We start from the raw sequence: 27,670 nt of genomic DNA, 5'->3' as shown, positions 1-27,670 counted from the left end.
TCAGACCAGTTCATACCTACATTCTAGGCCATAACTAAATAAATTAGAATATGCTAAAGTGCTACATCAACACTAATGTTCCTGAACAGTAGTAACGCACATTTCTCTTTCAAAAAATATCAAACAAACCATTAAAAAAATACAGCAGCTATAGTTTCAAACATAGTCACATTACGTGAATATGTTTACATGTCACTTTGTTACAGTATTCAATATCGCAGGACACAAAACCATACGGCAACAGTCACGACTCCGACGGAGTACAAAAGATAACTTTAAAAAAGTTGAGTGTGATGGAAACAGACATTTGCAGAAAACACACTGTCTTCAGAATTCACACTTGAAAGTTTCATTTAATCGTAACTTGCTGATGTCGATATTTATCTCCTCTGGTTTGTCACGTCTGTATGTTACTGTTCTTGTACAAACAGTAGGCAAAAACATCTTATCCTTGAAGGAGAAGATACAATTTTTGTCAATGATTAGCTAACTTTGATACGCAAGAAAAAGATTACTGAGTATAATGGTTCTGAAATCAATTACCTTCTTTGTTGCAGATACTCTGTAATCAGCTGAAGATTTAATTTTATTGCTACTCCCCTGCAGAATTATTTGCCTGATGATAAGGACAACAAGCAACCCGATCAGAAAGGTAACTATAAAGATTATGGAAAAGACTCTAAAGTAGCTTCGTCCAGGGAAACATTCTGCAATGAAAGGAAAACACAAGTGTAAAGCCTAACATATGGAATAGGCACATCCCTCAAACACAGGCATACCTACCATTGCCTAGTAATGTCACATAAATGTAGCACTAGCCTGATAAAAGTTAAGGGAAAATAACTTAAGGGAAGTGAAGGGGAAAAGTTGCCATATACAAGCTTTTAAAGTGGGCATGTCAAGAAAGGCAATTCCAATTAAAACCTGCAGTAGAAAAATAGTGAAACTATTATCCCTTAAATCTACAGAACTGAGATCCAGGCTTCATTATGTTGGCCACCTTTAATTCTCTGTAAACTCGTGAGTTCATAGTTGAAATAGTGAGGATGAAGCTTTAGAGATGCACAGGGCCAAGACAGTTTAACCATCACAAGATTACAGTGGAGATGATCAGCAAAATATGAAAGAAAATGTGGTTTATTGAATCCTTGTCCAGTGCTCTCCTCACTGGTGGACCTCTTTCACACAGTAAGCTTTCTTAATTAATTTTAAAGTTTTGAGAAAAGTATTCACAGTCAGTTTCCTCACAAGATAAAAAGATGTACAACTATGCGAAGTAACAAAGGGTAACCATTTACCTGAATTTTTGTTGCAGCGTGGACTTATTAAGCTCTTTTAAGATTTTATAAAAAAAAAAGAATTATTTTTCCACAGCCCTCATAACTGTGAAGTTTTTTATACTCGAAAGGATTATTTAAACATTACTGAACATGAGATAAGCATTCTACTTCATTCCTTCTCATTTCTGGTGATGTCAAATAATGTAAGCATATCCAAAGCAATAAAATACACATATGCCGTAACAGGTTTTTATAAATATTTCTTTAAGCATTGCTCAAGCAGGATTCATTATTATTAGATGTGACTTCTCAAGGAGCTGGGAAATCTGATTTAGCAATGCTTGCCAATCACATTTCCTGTTATTATTTATCTTTTACTTTCCCTGAAGCTATGAGTGATTTTTCTTTTTCCCGCTTTCTTGTTTTGTTATTGTGATACTGTGACACACTTTTGAAAGACATTGTAACAGTGGTAAATTCAATTATTAATCCCAACAGATTTTCATCTCATTAAAATTACCTAGAAAATGTTACATACCTGAAGTTTGGTCAATATAATGCAGCAGGTAAGCACATGAGGTTGTGCACTGGTCAAGTTTTGCTTGAGACACATTGTTAGAATGATGGCACTGAACACAATTCCTGTAAAATAAAGATGTAATTAAAAACCTGTGTCTTTCTCTGCACTCCTTGTACAGAGATGGTATCAACAGGCTGACATATTGCTTGCACATAATGCTTTCCTGTTGTTAGTAAAAACATTGCAACATTTATTTCTTTCTTTCTGAAATGTGATGCCTCCCTCAGCATTTTATCCCTGTGATGCTTCTCTGAACCAACTGGACAGAAACTGTAAAGTAAAACATGCCTTTGGCTTCGAGCCACCTTCATCTGGCCTCTGCTCTGCATTTTGTGATGTTTTTCAGGGGAAACACCATTGAGATGCATGCTGGAACTGAAGGGTAGAGATAGGTGTAGGAAACACAGCTTTGTTAGTATTTTTTTGGATGCTATGTTAAGACAAAGCCATGTAAGTTCCCACTGCTGGGCAGTTCAGGGGGTCAGCAGCACAGTGTGAGGCAGTGCTGTCAGTCTTCATCTACCATTTTCACTGTATATCCTTGCTGAAGATGGACACCACAAGTTATCCTGAAAAAGCCCTGACTGACTTTTTGAGGAATCTCTGCCATCTTCTGAATTTATTAAAGGCACACATTTCACAGTGACTTTGAACAAGTGTAAGCCAGCGGGACTAAATGCTTGTTATCTAGTGAAGTTTTAGCAGTCACCTTTTCAGACATGGCCCACCACTCATTGGTGCTGGCTTAAAGCCACTGAGAGCTTTGTCAAGCTTCTCTTCTTCTTGGACTGCTCATTTTGTCCCTTTCTTTAATGGGTAAGGAAAAATTACATACTTTAGCACAGCAAAGACTAAGTTGTTTAAAACCGAGTATGAGTAGCAGAAAATGTTGATCTCTGGGTAAGACCAGCTCTGCTCTGCTGATCAGTGGCAGTGATAATGCACGCTTACTGCTCTTGTTCAACACTCACACCTCCTTTTTTCATCTGAGAAACACAAGGAATGTATAAAAAACAAATTTGGAGAGTATAACTGGACTTGGTGGCATTCAAGAATAGGATCTACTGTCCATTTTTAAAACTCCAGATTCACGGGCTTTATTTCCTTCCCAGAAGATCTCATTTGAAGAACAATCTTTTAATAAATGCATGAAAAAACAATATTCATAGGACACACTTCCTTTAACTCCAGCACTTCCTTTGACTTCAGAAAGCTGAAAATTGGACACAGACTGGTGAACACTGATACAGACATGCAATTCTCTTAATTGCCAGTGTGAACCCTTCAGTTACATAAAGAAAAGTCATAAGCATGAATTGTTTCCATTTCCTACAGTCTAAATATGTAAGAAATGTAGCACACATCTAGCCAAGCAGAAACATTTCTAGATGCAACACTCCAGAGTTAAAAAGTCTCATCTAGCACAAGAAACATACCAGTTTTCTTCACAGGCTTTGTTACAAGTAGGGCAATATTCACACAAACGGCCAAAGCTTCTTGGATCTGTGCACTCACACTTTCCACATACACATTTTCCTCTTCCACTGCAAGTCTGGCCCTTTGAATTCAAGCAGTACTTTGCTGATTGTAATGAGCACTGGCAACGGTCACCTTCCCAGCCAGTGAAGCATTTGCATTTACCAGCTTCACATTCACCATTACCTACAACAGCAAATAGCTTTGAGTCATATGCTTTCATGAAAACATAGGAAGTCAATTTCTATATGTATACATTTATATTGTTGGTGCTTTACGTTAAACAAAGCTAATTTAGACCTTGGTTTGCTAATTAATTTTTAAGTTAACGATTTGGCTGAAATTACCAGCATGATACATATTTATGGTTGCTGTTTGTTGTTAAGATGAGCAAAAGCTTCTACCCTGATGTCATCCTTAAAACCTTTTAATAGAATTTTTCCCTGTTGCCTTGGATCAAAGCAGTGGGGATTAAAAATTACACAATGATTAGAAAAACTATCTTCAGGCAAACTAAACAAGCTTCTCTTTAGCAAGAAAGCATTCAAATCAAATAAACAGAAAGATTCAGTGGAGAAAGGAGTATCAAGTTCATGTGAACATGCCAGGTTGGTTTTTTTCCCTTTTCAGAAGCACGCATGACAGCACTGTTTCCTACCTTTCTGAAGGACAGATGACTGAGCTGGACAGGTAGATATGCTGTGCTTATGCACTGAAGGTTATTTAATAAGAACTTAAACCAGACAGCTTCAAGGATTCAAAGGCTGTAAGAACCTCTGGTGGCCTTTACAATTTTATAAGCAAAACAGTGTGAACTTTAGGGTAAAATACATGTTTTCCATGCTGTGGCACATTTAGGCAGGTGTACAACCGACATGTTGATAATGTTTAGCCACATTTTTAGAGCATGTGAGAGCACCCTTAGGAAATACAGAAACAGAGATCACATAAAGCACAGACAGGTCTATGAAACCTCATGAGGTCTCCTTAACTACACCTCAGCAGTACTTAAGTTTCACACAGACAGTGATGTCCCTTCTTGTGCTCCAGGGATCCACAGAGCAGCTGTAGGGAGACAGTGCCACCTAACAGACAGGAGCAGGCCTGGAGTCAGGCCAAGGTATAGGCTGCCCCATCTTTTACCTGGGCTGTGCAAAACAGAGAGGGGAAGGGTATCCCAGGACATACCAGAGCAAGGCTTTGCACTGGAAAACATCCCACAGGGAGGCATGCTGCTCAGCCATGGCCCTGGGCAACAGGTTCCCCTTGTGGTACTCTACAGCAGGAGTCCATACAGGTGACAGTGTCCAACACCTCTTATACAAAGATCTCCCTGCCTCCTCTGCCAACCAGAACACCATATTTCAGGCTTTAGGAGCTCGTAAATTTAGGAGGTTTGCTTATGACTAAGAAATAGTAAATTTGCAAAGTGGGGTGGGAGGAAGAGTAAGAAGATGAAATGTAATACTTTGTGTTGCAATGAAGTATTTAAAGGATTAGGTAACATTATTACTCTTCATTTTATGCAAAGTTCACAGTCACCAGCAGAGCAAAACCAAAGTAACTTTAGTGAAGTCCATAGTATCACTCTCAGTTTATCCAACTGGATGAAAAAATTGGTCCCTCAATTCATCACTGGCCAATATACAGTGAAACGAAAGGATGCAGAACAGCAGTACAGATTTTAAAATGTTTAATTATTTCTGAGGGGAAAAAAAAATCCAGTAGAGACGCATTAATGATACTGATTCAATCCAATTTTCCCTTGGTAACACTAATTTAAAAGTACATATTTTTTATTTTGTTCATATGCAATTTTCATTTGCACGTTTTATTTAAAAAACAAAGTAGGCCACAAAAAGAATAAGAACTTCTAACAACTCTCTGTGCTTATGTTTCACCTACACTCTCCTTTTCCAAACAGTTTTACCATACTTATCAGTTATTTGAGATCAAGTGTCACTGTATCTTCCACAAGTCTGATTCAGGGTGTCAGAAAATCAGATCCTCATCTGGAAGTTATGATTCCTTCCTAATCTCCTAGCATCTCATATTCTCACCAGGCTGAAATAGATCAACTTACTTTCTGGAATAATGTTACAATTTTATCCAAGATATCAGTACCATTACTTCTGAGGAAGTTTGAGATTTAAATCTTAAAATAGTTAAACTTAAAAGTAACTCAATAAATCCCCTAAAAGGCAGGGCTGAAGTTTAGAAGACACTGCATAATTCTGTGGCAAAGAAAGCCTAGGATTCCAGAATTCCTACCAGGCTGTTAGGGACATTTCACACACTAATACTGCACACAAAGTTCTGGTACCTGATAGCTTTACATCATTATTTTCAGCTCCATCATATATATAAGCTTCAGAAAACAAAACAAAACCAAACCAAAACAAGAAAATACAGACATAAAATTGGCACCTTACCAGAACATAAGTTTCCCTGGTGATATGGGCAGGAAAAATCATCCATTTCACAGTATTTGCCATACACCTTGCCTAGCTTGTTTTTGTAGCAGAAACATTTTCCATCTATGCAATTTCCTTGACCACTGCAGATGGGCTGGTCCTGGTGTTGTCTGCACCCCTCAGAAGGAAGCGTATCTCTATTAAAGCTACAGTTATTGTCACTGCAAGGGGTCTGTTTACCATCAGAAAAAGTTTCATCAGCCCACACTCTTTTGTGCCTTGCACTGTCTCCGTACTGACAGGCACAGCTTTTCTGCACATTAACAATGGCGGTTTCATTGAAACCAATAGGTTTAAGAATTGCATATTGTCTTCCTCCAGTGGTATCACATCCTTTCATTGTAACTGATACATTGAAAAGTACCTAAGAAGAAAGAAAGACAGATTTTACACCCTTATTATTTCCTATAAATTGCATAAAATTTGTAACACATAAATAAGGCAGAATCTTACACTGTATACAAATGTGCACTAGCTAATAATAGCAAAATACACAGTGGCCATTTGTCAAATATGATACATTAGTAATGATAGGCATCACAAATACAGTTAAAATCCTAATAATGTAAGACTGAGAGCAGTCTACTTTTCATGTTAAGAAAGCACAGCTGCAGAAGACAAGTTTAATACATGTTAAATAGTAACAGAATTACCATCATCCTCCTCCTGTTATTATTTAATGTGTACATTCTGCTACATTTTAGAAATACTCAGATGAGAATTGGGATTGGATTGAGCAAGACAACACACAAACAGAAACAGATACTCTTTATAAAAAGAATCTATAATGAATGTTCTTGCTGCAGAAATGGTCTATGCAAATAGAAACCACAGGTTTTTGGGATGGCCCTATCTATTCCTACTAAAACCCAGAAATGGCTCACACCTTAGCAGCAGCTTATTTTTCCCAATTCCTGCAACGGGGATGGTGCAAAAGAGTCCTACTGCTTTTGGGGTCCTGCGCAGACCACGTGCTGCTTCAGAGTGGACCCAGTGCCTAGATCATGGCTGTGTCATGGCCATCACCACCAAGCCCCAGGTCCTCACCCTGGTATTGCCCATTGCAGCAGCAGCCTCCGTGGCTTTCCAGGACCCTGGATAATTTTGGTGGTTAGGAGACTGCCGTAGAGTTTGCCTCACTACCAAAACTCTTTGATGGCTCTGACTGGATAGTGATTTTGTATTTGAAAATTGGGGGGTTTTTGGGCTTATGACAGAACATTCTCAATAAGGCTATTTAACCTGCTGACATAAAACAACTCTTCTTCACCTTCTCACAGAGAAAATATAAACAAGAGGAAAAGGCCAGAAAGGAGACCAAGAGGAGCAAATACCTTTACTCTTTACTACCGAAGAACAAAGACTTCCAAGCAAAAAAAAGAGAAAACCTAAGGCACGGATTACATACAAGGTTGAAACTATCCGCAAAGACTAAGGCCATTCATTTCTCATCACTGTCTGCCCCTCCCGCTGCGCCCCCACACGAGAACAGATGAGGCCTTGGGGACAATGGTGGCTTTGTGGCAAGCTGGGCTGCGGCTGCCTACACGGACAACAGGAGAAGAATGCTGTGCAGAAGCTTGCGCTTAATGTTGCATTGAGGGGGAACTCAGGCTTTGTCTCACCCTTTGCTTTTCTTCTTCTTGTTTCTCAAATGCAGCACTACACACACAACCCCTCAGTTGCCTACGCTCTCAGTGTGTAAGACTTCTTCCCTTTGGTTATGGGGCAGAAGTGTGGCTATTCAGTAATGAATTCATAGAGCAGGTGCGTATCACGAGGGGAGGACAGGCTGCAGCTAGAGAATGTGCTTTTAATTTAACACAGAGCCCTGATAGAAAACATCATCTTCATGTACAACACAGTACCGGAGGAATGACAGGCAGATGGGAGGGAAGGGCAAATCATGTCTTGAATATGAGTTGTGAAATTTGATGGGTCTGAACACAGCAGTAGAAAGATTAAGTACATCGGGACTAAGTAATTGCAACACCATGAACGCTTGCTAATAGCCAGTTAATTTTGCACCCTGAAGAGGCCATAGGATTCTTCCAGAACATAACAAACTTTGTGTTTTGGTAAGAAAAGGAAGGAAGAAGGATTAGACAATGAAAGCAATGTGAAAATGAAGGAAAAGCATTTTCCCTGTAAACAAATACTGAAAGGAGATTTACGGTTAAAATAAATTGATCTCTTGAGGGTAGCTCCTTTTCAACAACTCTCGAGGTTCAGGACCACATGCAATCTTTTACAACCAACTGGCTTGGCTGTTTATTAAAAAGAAACAGATATAAATATTTTTCTTTTCATTAAACAGAACAAATTCCAGCCTTATTTCTTACGACATGCACAGGGAACAACACTGGAGAAGAGATGACTTAAGAAGAAAAACACACCAAATCTCCTTTAAACTGTAGAAGCTAATCAGTGGCAAGTCATGCAGACAAAATTCACAAGAGCATAAAATCCATCTAAATGAACGTATTTAAATGCACACATTTAATCTACTGATTTGTTTTGCTATTTTTACTCATACAGACACAAGTGAAATCACACCAGCTGAGAAGTATGTACATGTCAAGAAGGAAAGAACTCCTTGACCCTACTCTCCAGAAACACAGACATCTTCCTGGCAAGCTAAATGAATTACTCTACTCGCCCAAGCAATTAAATAAATATATCAAGGCACAGAGAAGTTGTTCTGGGAAGAAAACCATGTTCTTTACATTAGCCAGACATCTTCCCCCTCGTTTTCACAGCACATGATGCTCCAGTTTTACAATTCATTTCATTCAGTAGGTGGCACTGATCCAAATGGGGGGTTAAGTAATTTTATTAAGTTGATTTATAAAATAAACTAATTATCCACAACCCTGACTGTGCATGAAGACTGCTAAAGCAAGGAGAGGAAAAGGTGGCGTCTACTACAGACCCAAGAAACACAAATTCCAGTGATTTTTTTCCACCGGGTGATTATCTTTCAATGTCTTTACATCCAGATTTCACCACAATGAACATGGCCATTGTGCTCAGTGGAGGACAAAGAAGGAGAGTTTTAATGGACGTTAGCTTTCAAGAAAAGCTTTGAGCCTTAGTTCCATGAGATTAGTGAGAATTAAAATAAGATTCAGGAAAAATAAAACCAGAGAATAATAGAGAGTCTGTGATCATTAATCACACAAATCCATTTTCAGTTTAAGTAAATCCCTAGAAGATTTCAAACCATTGAAACCCAACCAAACAGAAAAATAAGTATTCCAGTTCCTTGAAGAACAAGAACTATCAACATACTTCTTCATCATATCCCACATTTTTACATCCTTCCATGGCAGTTTTTTTACTTCCATCAGGACAGATTGCAGTGATATTGAAATGAAGTCCTTGGATCTGGTTATCCACTTGAATTTTCACTTCAGAGATTAGTTTCTGTAACCAGAAAACAAGTTTTAGTTGCATTGTATCTCAACATATAATGTGCATCAGTGACTAACACCAAGTACGACTACTATGACTGACTAAAAATGAAGAAAGCTTTTCTGTGTGAATAAAGGAATGAATTAAAGCATTGTTTCCCATATAAAGACCCGATTACATTCCAAAAATACATAACCAGTGAATTGGTAATTCTGATGAAGAACATTATGTTTTCCAGATAAAAACGCTTTCAGCTTTTCGAAAATGGTTTTGAAACTGTATTTTTTGCAATTTGAAAATCTATTCTAACAACCATGTGCAACAAAACCTGTTTATTGTCTGAAAGATTATACTGCCTTTTAGCCACACATTTAAAATAAAACAGTAAACATACATACAACTATTGTTATACAGCAGAAAAGGTTCCTAATTGACTTGACATTTTCTAAACTTCTGATATTTTGCATCTTTCTTGGAAAAGTTTTTCTCTGAACAAACCTTAGGGTGATCTAGATGCCATTGGGATTATTATTACTTATTTATTTGGGTCAGCTAGAACTATACATGTCAACAACTGGTTGATTCCCATTAGGGCTTTCTGAGATATAAAATAATGAAAAAGCTAGCTACTTTGTAACTTGTATTTACTGCATACTCTATAATCCTACTTCCTTCCAAGAAGGAATATTGCTTCTTGACCTTTTAAAAATTCATCAAAACTCTGTACAAACCTACAAGCTGAAAATTGCACAGAGAGATTATTAAAATTCCTGGCATATTAGTATTTAAAAAAATTAGTTTAGTAGGATACTTTTACTGCTACAACTGGAAATTTAATTACATGGATCTGAACATATGTTTATCTTGGTAACTTTTTGAAAATTAGTGACTCATCTTTAGCTTTTTAGCCGGATTTTCTAGGGATTTTCAGCCAGGGTTTTCCACAACTAAGCCTAAGGTTTCCCTGCCTAGAACAAGAGTGCAAGAGGCCCACTGTCATCAAACATCAACACTTAATTTATTTTCTTATGTAAGCACTTTTGCTTTCAAGAAAGCAAAACATTCAAGCCCTGTTCACTGTGTGTTTGTATACTAAAAGCCCCTAAAACTATGATAAAAATCTCAAAGTATAAAATCCAATAAAGTTTAGGATGGGAAGGAAGATACTGTCTAAAAAATGAAAATAAGGCAAGAGCAAACTGGGGGTGGTAGAAGCAGGAAAGTCCCACAGAATCTTCCACTGAACTAAGTCATTATTTTGTAAATTTTTGTTTCCTCTCCTTGAATGTTTGCCCTGCACTGTGCTCTAAAAACTGGGATACAGTTTAGGATGCACAGTGTAAAAGTGGCATACAAAAGGACTATGATTTTCAATTCTTTTTTTGCCAGCAATTTCCTACAAGCCTCCATATTCAAAATGACATTTCTTGATTTTTTAAGAGAAAGTACAGTATCAGTGAGGAATTCTCTGCAATTTGATTACACCTATTCTCTGCTTTTGAATGTCTTTACCTTCTGCACAATGTTGCTAACATGACTGTGAGAAAAACATGCACAAACCCACTCCACTGACTAGGAACAGACATGGGACTGGGCTCGTTGTTATAGCCAATTTGCTGAAAGCAAATAGCCTGATTTAGATGGTTAACCTAGTACAACATATAATTTCAGCCTCTGACGTCCAACTAATTACAAATAATGTAATACCTTGCATGTAGCTTTGTAACTGATTTTTCAACTGTTGGAACTCACATGTTTGTGTAACTTGCACACCTTAACAGTATTCATACTTGGCTTTATTTTCAAAGCTGTTTATGCCTACTCTTACCAGACAATCTTTCATTCACTATCAGGATACCAATTTCCAGTTTCAAGCTGCTATTCCCTGTCAATCATTTGTGGAAAATGATTTTATGCTCTTCCCATACTATTGCATTCTCTTTCCCACACTATTACTTGCAGTTGAGAACTCCAGGTAAGAGCCATTTCCATTGTTCTCTCCCAAAGCCATATCAAAACTCTTCCACACTGCCATGCCTCAAAACTGCAAGTCATCACACTGCTTTGTGCTTTCCACAATATGCACTGTTAACTCAAACTACCTCCCTGTGAATTCCCACCTGTTGCCCATGTTCTAAGAATTATGCTGTAAGACTCTCTTGACATTGCACTATCTTTTTGTACTGAATTTATATGGTGCATAGACAGTGATGTCTGGTCTGTAACTAAAGAATGCCCAAATTCAAATAGATATTTCTTTTGAACTTACATGGCAACAGGTGCAGAGAATCAAAGAGGTCATTTAAGAGTATCCTTAGAAAGGAAAAAGTACTAGCTCTTAGCTTTGAGACTGTGACAGCCTGGGAATTTGACAGCTATTGTGGGATAGTGTCACCCACCAACCTGGACATTCAAAAAAGTAGGGAACTTATCCTTGTGGACTTCAGACAGAAGCCAAGATCATGGAAATTCCAACTTTAGGCTTATGAAACGTGAAAATCCCTGAACAAATACAGCATACAACACCGTCATTCTCATCATACCTGATAGGCTTCTACCACCAAATCATTGAGATTTGCTGCTTGTGATTCTATCTGTCTTGCAACAGTACCAGGCAACAGAGGTAATAGATCCTATGAAAAATACAATAATTTATGCAGAGTTTTAATTTTTAATATTACTATTGTGCTTTTAAAATTGGAAAAAGAAGTCACATTTCTAACCTACTTTATACCAATGGAACTGGCTTCCTTGAACTGCAAAAATAACATTGATGTTATTGTCAATCAACTTTTCAGAGAGCTGCCCAAGAGATGGATGCTCCTGCAAAATATAACAGAAAAGAGAAGACTGCAGATTAGTAGGTAAAACCCGTATATCTAATACAGGACACAATGCAGGATTCCAAAACCACCCCAATCCTTATTTCTAAAAGTACAGAGAAATGCTAGGCCTGTTTATGAAAGATGGTGGGACCAACCAAATAAACATATCATGACAAAAAAAGTTCCAGGGGATCACACAGACTGTAACAGGCCATTGTCTGTTGCCAGCTCTACAAGGAAGTGCACAGTGGGAGGAATAACTCATACAGTACTATTTCATTGGTTTGAATTTGATGCTTAAGAAATACGACGTTGTCCACGATCCATCTAGAACAAGATCCCTAAGAATGATAGGTGGTTCTTGTGAAAAAGTCAGGGAGAAAGTACAACATAAGCACACTGAGATTAAGTGTGCTTTTGGGAACAGCAAGGCGAGTAATTAATGAGTAATCTTGTTTCTCAGAAATGTGTTTTGGCACCAGGGATCAGATGCATCAGCTAAATGCAGCCACTGGGTCAGGTTCTAGCAGTGTCAGTATTTTGTACGTATCTTACTTATAGCTGACAACTTTCTCCTTCTCTGTATATCCAACACCTGCCTTAGGAGTGATGCTTCTACTCCTTACCACAATAACCTGCTACATTTTCTTAACCACACTTGTTCTTAAAGACAGTAGCATGAGTTTCATGTCTCTTGCAGTAATGACATTGATCTATTTGGTGAGGTACCTATGCTGGCGTATTCTGTGCCAGTGGCCTGCCCTTCTACACTTCTCATTGAGAGACCTGACATGGATTCGAGAGCAAGAGGTGCGTTCCTATGCCTTCATCGAAGATCTGGGGAAGCACAAGGGCATTTGTGTGGTCCACTGGGCTTTGCACACCTCACACCTGGGCTATTTGAGATCCCTCCAGCTCCAGTTCACTAAAGCAAACTGTATATGAAAGTCACCACTTATCACATATCTGTGAATACTTCTCAAGAAGTAAATTCAACACCTAAAATTCATGGCTAAACATAGAGAAGTGACTGGGGACTTGGCCTGTGTTTCCCCTTATAAAGATTTCATCTGAACACCTCCACTGATGTCAGGTCCTTCAACCTCTTGCCCTCACATACTTGCTGTCTTTCTCTTCCTAATTATTTTTCACCATCTCTCCCATATTGTCTCTCTCTCACAAAAACACACTCTGTTTCCCTGCACAATTAATTTATCTCCAGAGTATCACTTGTTACCCAAGACACCCTGCAAGTCAACTGCTCTCCTAACAGTAATCTGAATGCCAAGACAGCTGAGATAAAGTTATGCAAGGGGGCAAAATCCATTTTCCATTATACCGCACTATTATAATGAGCCTTGTATAGAAGAACAAAGGAGGTTCTTGCTGTGGCTTGATCTTAGCCAGGGTCCACACCTCTCTCAACTTTTCCACCCTTTAGTAAGAGATTATATTCTTTAAGATAAATGATGAAAGGAAGGTAACGCAGCAATAAAAGGGCCTTCTTCCAGCTCCAACTGGGGAGTGTGCCATTCATGAGGGTCCAGTGAGCATGCATTCCCACTATACAGCAGTTGTGGGTGAACTGCAGCACCAGTGGCTTTGCTGCCATTTTTAGTAGCCTGCAACACAGTATTAAGCCCTCCTTCCTTCTCCAGGACCACAGAGCACAGTGGTAGGGCCTCCATCGTGCTGCACAACCCTGAAGGCCACGTGCAGCTGGCTGGCAGATCACAGACACACCAAGTGGTCCCAGGACAAGGCAGAGTGAATCCAGACATTCTGTAAACACCATCTGCATTGTTAGTGTGTGAATGACAGGGGCAGTGTCAAGGAATCATGAGATGGTGGTCAAATAAGTCAGTCGTCTTCCTTAACACATGAGACTAGACATGTCTGAATTCCAGCAGATGGGCCCCTCAACATCTTGGCAACTAATAGCAGAACTCTGGGATCAGCAGTATCAGAGATGGGTTTCCAAGTACTCATGAAACCAAAACTTATTTAGATGAAGCTTACTGAAGTCAAGAGATGACATGCATAGATGTGTAAGGGTTGTGGGGACTGGATCCCCAAGTTTCCTAGTCTGCTTACAAGGGCTGAACTTTCTTCAGCTCTAACTCACTGAAGTGTCCAGCTTGGCTAGCAGCATATTAAAGTCTGACTTCAAGTTAGAAAGAAATTTTTTTTTTTATTTTTGAAGCAATATTAAAAAAAAACCCCAACCAACCAAACACCAACAGACCCACGCTTATCTTTTTCAATTTAAGCATGTAAAGAGATAACATAAGGAACTGTTGGTCACTTGTGGAGCCTCACTTTGCTTGCTGTGAAAATCTTGCTGTACTTTATATATTTTTACCTTATCTCTTCCCACTACAGCTCAGGTGAATGTATTTTATATCATCTTTCTCATTCCAATTACATCATTCATTTTATTATTTTAACCCACTGTGTTAAGCTCTGAAGACAACTAATACAGATGTTAAGTATTTCAGAAAGGGAGTTAACCAAGCTCAGATCTAATTAAAATGGACTAGATTTCTTTCCTGTCTCATGCTTTGTTTGCTGACACCATGCAACTGCTTAGCAAAAGTTAGAAAGAAACAGGCAGAGAAGTGACTGGAAACATTTCTGATGTAAAGGCTAAGCTTACGCAAATAAATAAAGCAAAGTCTTCCTAACTGGCACAAGGAGGAGACAAAAATATGCCAAAAGGAAATGTTCTCAAGACTACCAGAAGTTAAGAACCAAGGTAGGAAAACCTGATTATAGATAGCTCTTGAATTTAGCATAGCATAACAAAATTGCATTGATATAGAAAAGAGGGCAAAAAATACGTCATATGACCTATTTTTTAAAAACCTGGCTGCCTTTCATGATGTTTCATTTAAGTATCAAGTACCCTTGATCTGACTTGTTCTAAAACTACTGAAACTGAACATATTGGCTAGAGGGAAAAAAATAACCCTGAGAGGGAATATCCAGAAGGTGACAGGGGGAGTATATGAATGCAAGAACATCAGATAATTGGCTATCCAAACAACTTTCCTGTTAGCACATGCTCAGCTCCCTCCTCCACTCAGCAAAGTCCTGGAACACCCACTGATTCCCAGAAACCTCCCAAATTTCATGACCACACACCATATGGCAGTTGCTTCCTGCTGCCCCACCATCCTTGTAAGCATCAGTTGCTGGGCTTAAATTCAGGTTGAGTCTAATTTACACACAGCCCTCAATGCCTTCACCAGCATGTTGCTGGCTTGGGCTGAATGCAGGCTATATTAACTTTAAGTAAGTGTAGTTAGAATAAAACTGTAATGTGCTCCAATGATACCACAGTTCGCAATTCTGCCTTCTGCTGATTACATGGCAATTAAGTAGTGATTCATTTTTCTTATATACATGATTCATAATTTTTTAAGCAAATAGGCAAAACTATTAAATACTAAAAATCTTATGGAAAAAAATCCTTTCTTCAATTACTTATGACTACTTTATAAATTCTTGAAAAATTTATTTTGAAAGCTAAAAATACTTGCTAAAGAGGTATGATTTTGCTACAGTATTTTTGCACAGGTATATGTTAGCACATGTTGTCTTTATACTATAAGATTCAAATGTATTTAATGCTGCATTACCACTGCAAAGCTTTGTGGCACAAGAATATTTTCTAGCTTGTCATGTTTGAATTAACTCATTGTTGCTGGACATCTCTTGTTTTACTCTTACCAAGCCTTTAAAATCAATGCAACTATGCCTCTGTGACCATAAACCATGACCACTACCTTTGTAGTATTAGCAGCACTGTGTAATTCTTACACATTACCAGCTGCTTTTTGTGCAAAATACCACACCGGGCATTTCCTTTTTGTATTTTATCAAATTGTGTGTGATTTTAATTAGATGGCAATAAAAAAGCCGCATCAAAACCAGTAACATATCCTCCTCTGCTGTGAACTGTTGTCTCAGACACCAAAATACTTTATCACAGACAAAAAGAATGACAATAGTTCCAGGTGATTCTTTATTTCACAACTTGCCTACCTGGAAAAATACTATTCTGATAACTGAAATAAGAGCAATGCTTTGACAGCAATCTAAACCCTCCTTTATGTAGCTTTACACTGCTTCTCTGAAGGCAGAACCTATGACATATATATATATTCCTTACCATACTTGTAGCTTTGATGTACACGTTATCTTTCAAATGACAGTTTCCATCATGGGGAATTACAATCCCCGCTAATTTGCTATCAAGGGCCAGATGAGAAGTTTGATCTGTCATCACAAGAAGCAGTCGCTTTGCTTCTTTCCGCCACCCAATATGGCTCTGAAACGAAAAGAAAGTAAGCATAAGTAACTACTTATTTTCTAAAATAATAAATAACAACATGGAAAATGAATGTGAAAGTCTAGTTTCAGATACTACATTGCTTAGCAGCACCGAGTTTAAGCCAGGTTATACAAAGCATTTTCTGTGGAAATGTGTACCATGTCCTACATCTGAAAACTACCATTGTACTCAGTGATCCACTTAACCACTTTCTTTGCTCTGAAATCTTTCTTTCTTTAGAAAGATCTCTCAAAACATATGCAAGTCATGCATTACACAGTGGGCTTGGGTAACAGCTGCCACATCAGGTGTGTCACTATTACATACAAATGCAAATGCACTGCATTTGTAAAATCCCCCGTGCTCCAAAAAGCATTATGAACAGTGACTATGCATTCATTAGTAGTGGTGCTTGGTTCCCTCTTCCATTTTTACTTTATACATATCTACTTTATATTCTCAGCATTCTATAATTTTGTTTTCTTACACAGCTTTCCAGAAAGGACATTGCATATGAACAACAAATCAATGAGTATGAGTGTCTTCATGCACCTGCAAATTGAGAAATTCATTATCATGCAGCAAAATACTACATCTATCCACCACCTTAAGGGATTAATAACAAAGTGTCATCCACAAGGGTGAATTTAATATGTTTCAGGAATTTAGTGATGTGAAAAAGGTAGAAAAGCAAGCTTATATCTAAACTAGGTTAGGTGCCAACTTCTATTTCCATTATCATTTATTTCTTGCAGGGAAATAAATGGCTGCTTTACATCAGACTTTAGAGGCACACACAAATCACTCCATAATCTTTTCTGTTATTCCCTTTCTCAATTATTCCATCTTATTCACTAACTCCACTTTTCCTCCCTTTTCCTCCTTTCTTGCTCCTCCATCCTATGACTCTGTCTCATCTCTACCATTTCCCTTAACATGGCCAGGTATCTTTCATCTCATGTGAAACACGTATCAGCAATACAGTTCACGTACTGAGCCAGGCTTCATCTTATTCTCTGTCTTCCTTTCTTTGCTTTGTAGAGAGGGATTTAGCTCCCTTCTCAGGCTCATTCCCTGCTAGCTCTGAATGGGGATTAAGTGTCTCTTAGGGATAATAAGTACAGAGGGGTGTGGTGTCTTTTCCAGCTAATTCGTTAGGCATGACCCTCCCTCAGATGAATCTAGACAGTGTTTCCCCTAAAGAAGACATATTTTATTTATAAGGAATTTGTATCTAAAATAAGCCCAAATTCTCCTCCAGCACCACAGAAACTTCTTGTTCTAAGACTCCCATCATTTCACCTTATCACCTCAGGTCTCCTACCTACACACATCGCAGCAAACAAAACTTTAAAGGAGCTTCATGTCTTAACCTGCTACCTCTTGCAACAAGGCTATATTGGTTAAAGCAAGATGGAGCAAGTTATAAAGTGCACATTAATATAAATTATAGTTCATGATGGTTGTTATGAATTACACATTGTTCTCATCCATTTTGGTTCACAATTCAGTTAGCAGGAAAACCTCCCCATTCTCATAAATATTTCTATTCTGTTGTTTTCGGAAGCATATGTTCTAGAGCTCACATGTCATAAGTGTGGAATGTGTCCAGTGACAAACACGGAATTTTAAGGATTTTTTCCAAAGCTCCAGAATGATTTTTTGTAACAGCTGTGATCACAGTGTCTACGAAGAGTGGCTTTTATTTACCTGTTCTACAGCTCATCAAAATTTGAAAATAAAATTAGGCCAAACTGTTCATTTTTAGCATAGTTTGAAGTTACTTTTTGTCCTTGACACATTCTACTGCTCAAATAAAAAAAAAAAAATAAATAAGGTGAAGATGGACAAGATAAAAGAATTGTCCTGACATCATCCCAAGACAGGAGAAACATACTAAGCCTGTGATCTGGACAGGAGCTGAATTACTTTCTTTAAGCGGACAGAGAGAGTAGAGAATTAGCAAACCCATGAATCAGCCAACTTTCAAAACTGTTATTGCAGTACTGTGCATAGAAGACAAACAACATGCAAAATAGCCCTTTAGAAGAAACAAATTCTTATTATTTAATATTCTTATACCCTGGGAACTACTGATGCAGATCTTTTCCATCCTTTCCTGCATGGGAGAGATGGTGATGAAATTTTATCAAGATACAACAGTTCATTTTTACTTGTTTTGTATTGTTTTTAAAGATAAATTCTTTAAAAGCTGAGATAACATTGAAATGCATTTGTTTTCCTCATCTACACAAGCAGATATGTAACTGATCCTTCAGTTTTCAAACAGATTTTTCAGCAGAAGAAATGTTAAATGCTATTTTGACATTTCACTTAGGAACACAGGGAAGGCTTTAACGATTTTTGAAACTAATTTTGCAATGAACTGAAATTAATACTCTTCAAGCAAGAAGCAGTTGCTTTCATTGTCCATCCTATGTTGGTTAGGCTGTTTAAAGCCAGAGTTTGAAGAACATCATTATCCAATACTGACAAATATTCCCTTATGCCCTCCTTTTTCAGTTTCAGTGGGAAACAGAAATGTATAGCTAAGGGGGAAATAATGGAAAAAGAGGAAGAAATCATACTGTTATCTGGCCTAGAACTGACATTTTGACACCAGGAACACTGAGCACTGTTTAAGTATATACAAATATATGTGTGTGTGTGTATACATCTGAACTATCATTTAGTCTTCTGTTAATAAGCTCCTTACCTGGCACACAGCTGCTTGGAGCATCGCATCAAAACCCCCTTCAGGTGTATCAATATTTCCAGAAATTTTTTGTTTATTCACTGCATTTCTGAATTCTGCTATATTGTCAGTCAGGGATAGCACGTGAATATAACCGTGAGGAGGCATACAATCTAAATTGTAATCACTGTACAAAAAAAAAAACCAAAGCGAAAGTCTAACACATTCTGTATTTTCCATTTGAATTGTAAATACTGAATCCCTATTAACCTATAAAATCCTGTTACTAATTTACATAGTGCATATATGCACAGAAGAAGAAATATTTAAAGAAAGAAGACTAACTCCACATTAATTAAGTTCAGTAGGAATTAGTTCTAATTTACTATGAAAAATGTATTCTTTTGGCATTTATCTAAATGTAGATAATATAACTTAATATAGTGACAGTACATATGTAGCATTTCTGTCTAGAATGAAAAGAAACACAACGTGAGCAATGGTATGATCTCAGAGAATCTATAATCCCTTTTGGAATGTCTATCTAGTGATACAGCTTTGCTTGTCATTATCCTGTGAAAGAGCTCTCACACTGCAGCATTAAGATGCTTTAACAGATCAACACACAGGTGACCAGATCAAAACTAAAATAAAATGTAAGTTCTCACATCTACTAGCAGTAAGTGTATATAAAATTAATGTTGAGATTAGTGACAGTTACCTGGTAACTCCATTTTCAGTAACATCTTAGCTGTAAATGATACTGTTTGAAATTATGCGTAAGGGAGAAAGTATGAAGTTTGAAATGAGCAAGCTAGCGCCACAGCGCTTATGTGGGTCCTTGCTCTGCGACCCATTTACAGCAGTGGATTTTATAGCACAGAAGAAGCAGTGTAGGCATCCAGACTATAGCCTGCCCACCCCCAACTCAATTTACAGTCAAGGAAGAGAAACTGGCACTGTAAGGATTAATACTTCCATAGACATCTGCTTTTAGGCAAAATGAATCATCTCCTAGAATTACTAATTAATCTCCACTCACCACGCAGTCTAGATGACTGCTTTATACATAGACATTTATATTTACCTAATGAATTCCACTCCTAATGCCCAATTCAAACACCACTGAAATAAAAAAAGATCTATGGACTTTACAGAACTTTGAATCATGTCTTCCCAGGAAAGATAACAACACGCAAGAAGGTACGAACAGTTAATATTCACTTTTCCAAGTATTATGGTTTATAGAGATTTGAATTTCTTGTGAATAGACTTGTTCTCCCATGGGTTTTGGAAGTGATCCCTCACTTTATGTAAGTCTTGAACGCAAAATAGAAAAGAGATTGGATGAAAAAAGACCTGCAAGCCAGAACAGCTTTCTTATTTAAAATGAGAGTTCATTCATATTACAACGGTGGAATTAGATCAGAGGATTGCTTTTGTTCATTAAATGAGCTGAAAGAAACTGTATCACATCGACAGAAGTGGCACTTTCAGAAAAGAGTTCATGAATACATGACCATACACCAGAAGTCCTAACTCAGGAAGTACAAAACTTTGTGATGAATCTAGGCAACATATATCCAAAGTAACTAAGAACAAAATATTAGATTATAGAATTAAATGCAAAACATATTCAAATATACCAAAGCAGCATGTCATTTGGCTTGTTTTGTTAAAAAAAACCCCAAACCAAACCCCAAAAAACAACCCGGCGCATTTTATCTGATACAGAAACAATTTTTCTGAAATCACCCACCAGGTATTTCAGAAGTAATCATTATATAATAACTTTCATCATTTTCTTAGGACCTTTGCTGGAGAACCAAGGTATAATGAAACACAGACAGATTCTGAAGAGCTTTAAAAATAAATACTCATAATGCATATTTGTGTACTTAAGTAATTTCTCAGTAGTACAGCAAATATAGAATCATAGAATCATAGAATAGTTACAAAGACTACATACCTGCATTGGTTATGGATTCTACCTGGATGAATGCTAATATAGGGTGACACAGTTTTATCCACATAGGATCCAAATCCGAGTCGAAAATCAAGAGAAATATTCTCCATCTTTTTAGATAAAGCAAATCCAACGGAATTTAGCTTTTCTATATTGTTGTGCATAGAGGCTGAGACATCAACTAAATAATAAAGATCCACAGGGTATTTCTCTAGAGGACGAACTTTTAGCATAAAGTTTGCTTCACTTCCTGATTCAAAGGAAACAAATAAGTTTATTTACTATTTTTGAATGGACACTTTTAAAAAATACATTTAGTTTTGCAGCAACCTCAGCACAAAGTTCTTTGTGTCAGAAAACAGAAAACAAACAAACAAGAAAACCTCTCAAGAGAAAATGAAACCTTGAAGCATCATTCAAAACTAACCCATAAAGGGGCTCTTTGTAGAACATGTTGCTTCCCCCCCCACCCTTGCAGGAGTAATTTATTGTAAAAATCTGACTTTTCCCTATTTTCTTATTTTCTTTTAAATTCATGGTTATGCAATCCCTCTGGTATTGCTCCAAAAAGCAGTTATGACTCACAAAGGGCACAGATCTGCATACGAACTGTGGTCAATCACTTCAAGGTTGATACTTTTAAGTATGAACGTGCATCCTGCAAATCGTCTCTCATCTAAGTCTAAAACTACATGTGTACCATAAAGACAGCACAGTCTGAAAATCTCAAGTAAATTATGCTTCAAGTTTATACCAATCTACTTCCAAAGATTTGATGAGAAAATTCAGCATATTTTTTAAAAAAAAGATATAAAAAAGATATTTTAAAAAAAAAGATATAAAAAAAATCCATCTTTTGGTGTCTACAAAACAGAACTCTTCTTTTATCTAGGATGACAAATGCCTATCATCTCTTCTGCAGAACCACATCACATTCTTGTACTAAAATGTTAATGCTTTGGAAGTCACTAAAAATAGTCCCCACATTTTTGCTTGCGTAATATTATGTAATGCCAGCAAAAAGAGTGAAGTGACTGGAGAATGGCAGTGTAGGTACAGTAATGCATGACTTGAAATTGTTCATTATTTCATGTCACCCAAAGTGTGAACTCACAGAAGAAATGAGGGAGTACGATCTTTGCAAGATGAGTGCAGAATCTGAGTATTATGCAATGAAGATACAGCAAAGAACAGGAGAAAGGGAGACATTATAGAAGAATTACACATTTTCAGTAGAAGCTACCTGAACACTGACATGTGCCTTCTCTGAAATGTGACTTCTCTACTTATGACATTTACCAGTGTATATGACATTGCTAGATAGCATAATTTAAGTACATGCAACAAAGATCTGACCCAGAAAAGTTAAACATGCAAAGTACTTTCTTTCAATGATCTGAACATAATTCACCTGAAAATATCTGGATTTGTCTGTATAAGGTCTTGCAAGAAAAAAAGAATTTCAGTGTGCTGTAACTTGTGTGTTTCCTCTTTGTCAATATAAATGGAACTACTTTTTGTAAATGACCTTTGTGGTCTCTGGTTTGCATATAGTGAGATGCTGAGTGCAGCTTTTATTTTTTTCCCATGTAAATCCTGACAGTTGAGTGTATTTAAACAGTGACAAAACCCTCCAGTATCAAAACAAGAACATCTCTGCCTGCATGATTATATTGTATCAAATTTCTGTTTTGAGGCGTAACTACAGCTCTATGTCTGTGTATTTCCCTGGACTATAAAATACGGGCAAGATGTCTCTATGTCAAAAGTTATACTTCTAGAGCCCTTGGAATTTTAGTCTTCTGCCTCCCTGATGAAGAACTTCTGCAAAGCATATGGAACCCCAAACTTAATTTCACTGTTTACTGGCAAAAAGGTTCATTAAACCAAATTTCATAAAACTAATTTTTTTTCTGTTAATCCAGTATGCTTTTGAAAATAAATGTGATTACAGACACACCTAGAGCTAGCTCAGTTCCTGACACCATTTCTCAGTATAAAGCAGAGTATTGGTCATTTCTTTGGAAGGACAGCGGGGAAAGGAGAGGAAGTGCTCAAGTTACTTTCTCAGTTTTATTATTATAAAGATGGTAAATCAGAGTTCCTTTGTGCTTTACACTCATGCAGATCCTTCCTGTAACTGACAGAAAATTATCTTTTATACAGTGAAGATCAGCAAGATACTTGCTGTTCACTTAATGTTTTTCTACCAAAGACTGATCCCTTGTAAAAGATGTATTTCTTTCTCCAACTCTCATTTGCCAAAGTAAATAAATTTTCTGATATGAAACATACCCTGCATCCCTCCATATCACCTTCCACTTCTGCTGTTGGCTACAACTATTTTAGAGGCAGAGAACATACATTGATTTAACTTGAGTTCAGCTAAGGGCAAATAGAAAATCTCAGATCCATAAAGGGACTTGTAGAATCTATTAGAGCCAGATGTCTCACATTTTATAAATGAAATGTTAGGCAGTGAATACCTAAGTCTCCTTTAGGAATCCAGTCCATTCTTATATGTTGGCTTTGATGTTTTTGTAGTTGTCTAGTCAATTCACTTAAAAGTAACCAAATAAGATATTTGTATGACATGTAGTGTATACATATAGATATACCTATAGAGAGTGTATGACAATTATCAAATGATGAATTTAGGAATTCTAACTCAATTTGTTTTCAGTAAGGAATACAGTTTATACTGTATTATATGCATGTAAGGGAAAACTATTTGTGAAGTTGCTAAAGAAAAAAATCAAGAAACCACAACAGAAAACAGAAAAGACTACCTAAAATCTTTTTTCCACTTATTGCTTGCATTATTCTGACCTTCAGCAGTATTTGACAGAAACACTTCTTGCTGAAGACAGTACCTGAATATAAGAGCAACACCATCACAGTCCTACAAGATAATATTACAGCACTGTTCTTCAAAATAATTATTCCAGCCACTTCTTCACAAAATATCTGTACTTAATATTATTGTATTTAGTTTAAATTGACTATGTGTTATCAATGTGTTAGAAACAACCCAACCTGGACGCAGCTGGACTGAAACTTTTCCAGGTGTCACTTGTGTATTTTTTTCATGGTCACTGGGCACTGTGACATGAACTGTGGGATTTTCTACAAAATCTGATTGGCAGCCTCTTTTCATTAAGTTGAAAATAGTGTCACAGCGTCCCTTCTGTGTTGCGTCGGCCATGAAATCCTGTTTAATAAGAGACAAAAAGTACAAAACAATCAGAACTGAAAAACCAACTGTAATATCTTCAAAGGAAAACAAAATAATAGTCTTTGAAACAATAAAAAATGCTACCATAATTGCATAAATAGTAGAACAGGCTCATGAAAGCCATATGTTTTTAATAAGGGCAATGACAAAATATTTAAATTAGAAGTTAAACCTAATTGCCACAATAAATTTTTTCTACAAAGGACAAAACTTTTGTATGAGAAAGAGGATCTTGCACAATCAGAACAAGCTGACTTTGGAGAAAAAGGAAACTGTACTGTCACCATGTCACTAAAAAATGTTCTGTGCTATGCTATGAGCTAGTTATAGCAAGAAAGTGTCATTCACACGACATCAACACAGATTAGTTTTCAGAGGAATCCATTAGTAATATTACTCAGGCTAATATTTAAAAGTAGCAGCAGAAGATAGCTTTAGATATAGCTAACCTGAATTTGTCTATCACAGATGTTTTAACCCATACCCTACACCAAAACCAAGGACCAGCTGGACTATATCATTTCAATCCCCAGAAATAGGAAGCTATATAGTACAGGACTGGACAGTTTAAGATGCCCCTATAACAACAGGAAAGTGATTAGAGTGATTAGTAGTAGGATGATCTCAGAAGCAGCATATGCTTTGTTGCAGTGAAAGGGCAAATTTGCCAAAATTGTGCCAGCATGATCCAATGCAAAATTCCTTCCTGACCACAAATCTGATGATTAACATGACATGATCCTGAAAGGAACAAAAAAAAAAAAGACAAGATCCTTCGTACTCTTTCAAAGCATCAGTCCATCCCAGCCACAGCTGGAGAGCAAACAATGGACAATCTCTGATATTTCAGAGGCAAATGGGCAAAATAAACAATCAAAAAGCGCATACAGCCAACTGTGTATTAGAGAATGAATGGTCATCCAGACCCTGAAAAGACCAGAGAAAGCCCCTGAAGACTGAGACTCAACTGTCATATATCTTGTTTTCCAAGTTCCAACTCATTTTTGTAGTTGACCTCTGATATATTTTTTCTTTAACATAGAGTTACAGACTCTTCTTTAATGTAGATAACAGAGACTAGCTTTTTAACTAACTGCTATTTATATACTCTGGTATGATGTATGAATGTTTCAAAAAGGTAGATTTTTAAATGTATAAAGACTTTAGCTGCTCTCACTGTTACCACAAGTGACTGATGTGTTGCATTTTCTGCAGTTCATTGTGTGGGGTATGAAGTCAAAGAATCTTAAGTGTTCCCCAGGGCTGATTTTCTCATTAAAAACATTGTTTAAAAGAAGTAAGCATGCTAAGTCGAAATCTGCTCCTGTAACTTTACTCCGGAAAATTTTGATCTGCATTAGTACGGCTTTTGGCATTCCACAGCCATGGATGTTGGTACGTGAACTGGCTATCAAAGTATGGTCTAAGAGGGTTTGACAAATCCCTGACTCCCATGAACAGCTCTCAGGACTGACATGAGAAGTGAAGCAAGAGAAGCAGAGCAGAAGTGAAACCCAGTCAAATCTCAGCACCATGTTGAAAGGAGACCTACTGCAGCTCCATAGTACTGGAAAGCTAGCAAGGGCTGTTCCGTGATAAATAAGAGATGTAGCAGGATAAAACCGTGCCCTTTGTAAAATAGAATATGAGGCCATAATAATGGACTGCTCCACGTTATAATCCATTGTGCCCCCTACAGATGCCCTAAGGCTCTTCTTGGAAAACGAGACCTTGATGCCCTCTATTCGTCCTTGCATTACTTATCCTTAAGACTAGTTGCAGACTAAGTTAGTAATTCCAAAACACAGTATCTCAGATAAAGTTACACCAGTGCCTTACACTTCTTATCACCTCTAGGCGATATTTACCTTCTCTGCTAATCTGAAAGTTACTACAGATAATTTGCATGTGACCTTCAAGAGCATATAAGCTTGGAATTGTCAGTGATAGTCTTCAAAACCTTGTTCTCTGAAGTGCCTAAAATCGATCAGCCTTACTCAAAATAATGTACTCAACTGGGTTTTTTTTCTGTCAGACAAAACCTGAGATTCCCATATTCTTATAGTTTGCAAAGCAATAACAATTTCAAGATAATCCTTGCTACTTAAGATCTTACCTTCTGTGGTAAGTCTCAGAACTGATAGTTTCTAATGTCAAAATAAGAAAGTATATTTTTTTTCCATTTGTGACAGGGTCATAATATATGGTGAAGTCAAAGTTAACTCCACTGTTAGTAAAACCTTTTGCTAAATGCAACAGGCATACGTGTAGACTTGCTTTGATGCATGAGGACTTAATATAAATTACTGATAAGTAATTTTGCTTTTGAAGCCAAAAGACGCTGAACTCTCAAAGCTACTATAAGTCTGCCAAGGCTGTCTACAAAGCAGATGGAATGCATTAAAAAGTTCTCACTTTATTTAAAATTACTGCAATTTTCCAAATAAAAGATTGTATTTTCTCCTTTGGAAACAAAGTATATTTCACATGATTGCTCAGGTTCTGACTCCAGGGGTTGTTTAAAGATTTTCTTGCTATTTCTCACTATAATTTTCACAGTTTAGAAGTCTTTTATCTTTATGAACATCAGAAACAGCTAAATTATAAAGTCAAATGTAAATAAACAAAACGCCATACCTCTTGAGCACACCACCCGCACTCTGGACCCAAAGCAAGGCACTTTGTACATGTTACTGCATTTGAAGTGGCACATCTGTTTTCTGCTGCAATGAAACATAAAACCAAACATTCAGGATTTATGATGATACATGGGATTGTAAAATACCTAATTTTAAACCAAGATTTCAAAAATGACTTCACCAGATTAAGAGTGATGACAACATATCCAAACAGAAGTAAAACAGAACAAAGGTAGACCAGTGAGGGAATACTTGCAGCATATTTTTTTTAAAATCTACAGTCCAGAACTATATGTATAGATTCCCAAGGCAAAATTTTTAAGATCCTGATTTGGAGTAATTTTGAAATGAAAGTTTATCTTTGGCATGTACCTTGCTGATTTACTGTCTAACAGAAAAAAATTTACCTGGTAGCTTATCTTGACATTTTTCTTTTAAGTCATTTACACTTGACTGAGTTACTCATTATTCACTCTGTATGGAACCCAAAATATTTTCTCACCTTCTAAAAATACTCCCCCTCTGGATTTTCTGGAATGAATGGTTTCCCAGAAGAGGCAGATTTTATTATGTATTTCCACAGAAGGAAATACAAATTTATCCAACATTTCATGTGTCACAGATTGAAGACACATCATTCTGTACTAGCAACTGCAAAAAAAGTGCCTACTAACAGGTTTATCAGCAAAACCATAGAATCATTAGGGTTGGAAGGGAACTCTGGCAATCACCTAGTCCAATCCCCCTGCC

The 27,670-nt window shown here is 37.1% G+C and overlaps 1 protein-coding gene across 1 annotated transcript; it reads right to left on the bottom strand.

Annotated features, from left to right (window-relative positions):
- On the bottom strand, positions 1-27,004 carry ITGB8 (integrin, beta 8; the record flags this gene model as incomplete). The annotated part of the gene is made up of 13 exons (XM_010015084.1): positions 1-450; positions 544-707; positions 1,819-1,922; positions 3,297-3,522; positions 5,769-6,174; positions 9,102-9,236; positions 11,768-11,857; positions 11,952-12,047; positions 16,224-16,382; positions 19,102-19,267; positions 21,050-21,296; positions 24,083-24,257; positions 26,919-27,004. Coding segments are annotated over 13 exons (2,177 nt in total), but the record flags the coding sequence as incomplete, so codon positions are not given.
- Positions 27,005-27,670: the final 666 nt, after the last annotated feature.

This window comes from Nestor notabilis, unplaced genomic scaffold, assembly GCF_000696875.1.
Source record: "Nestor notabilis isolate BGI_N333 unplaced genomic scaffold, ASM69687v1 scaffold5815, whole genome shotgun sequence".
Lineage (NCBI taxonomy): Eukaryota > Metazoa > Chordata > Aves > Psittaciformes > Psittacidae > Nestor > Nestor notabilis.
Note: the sequence above shows the minus strand (reverse complement) of the source record. Positions and strands in the feature narration are given on the sequence as shown.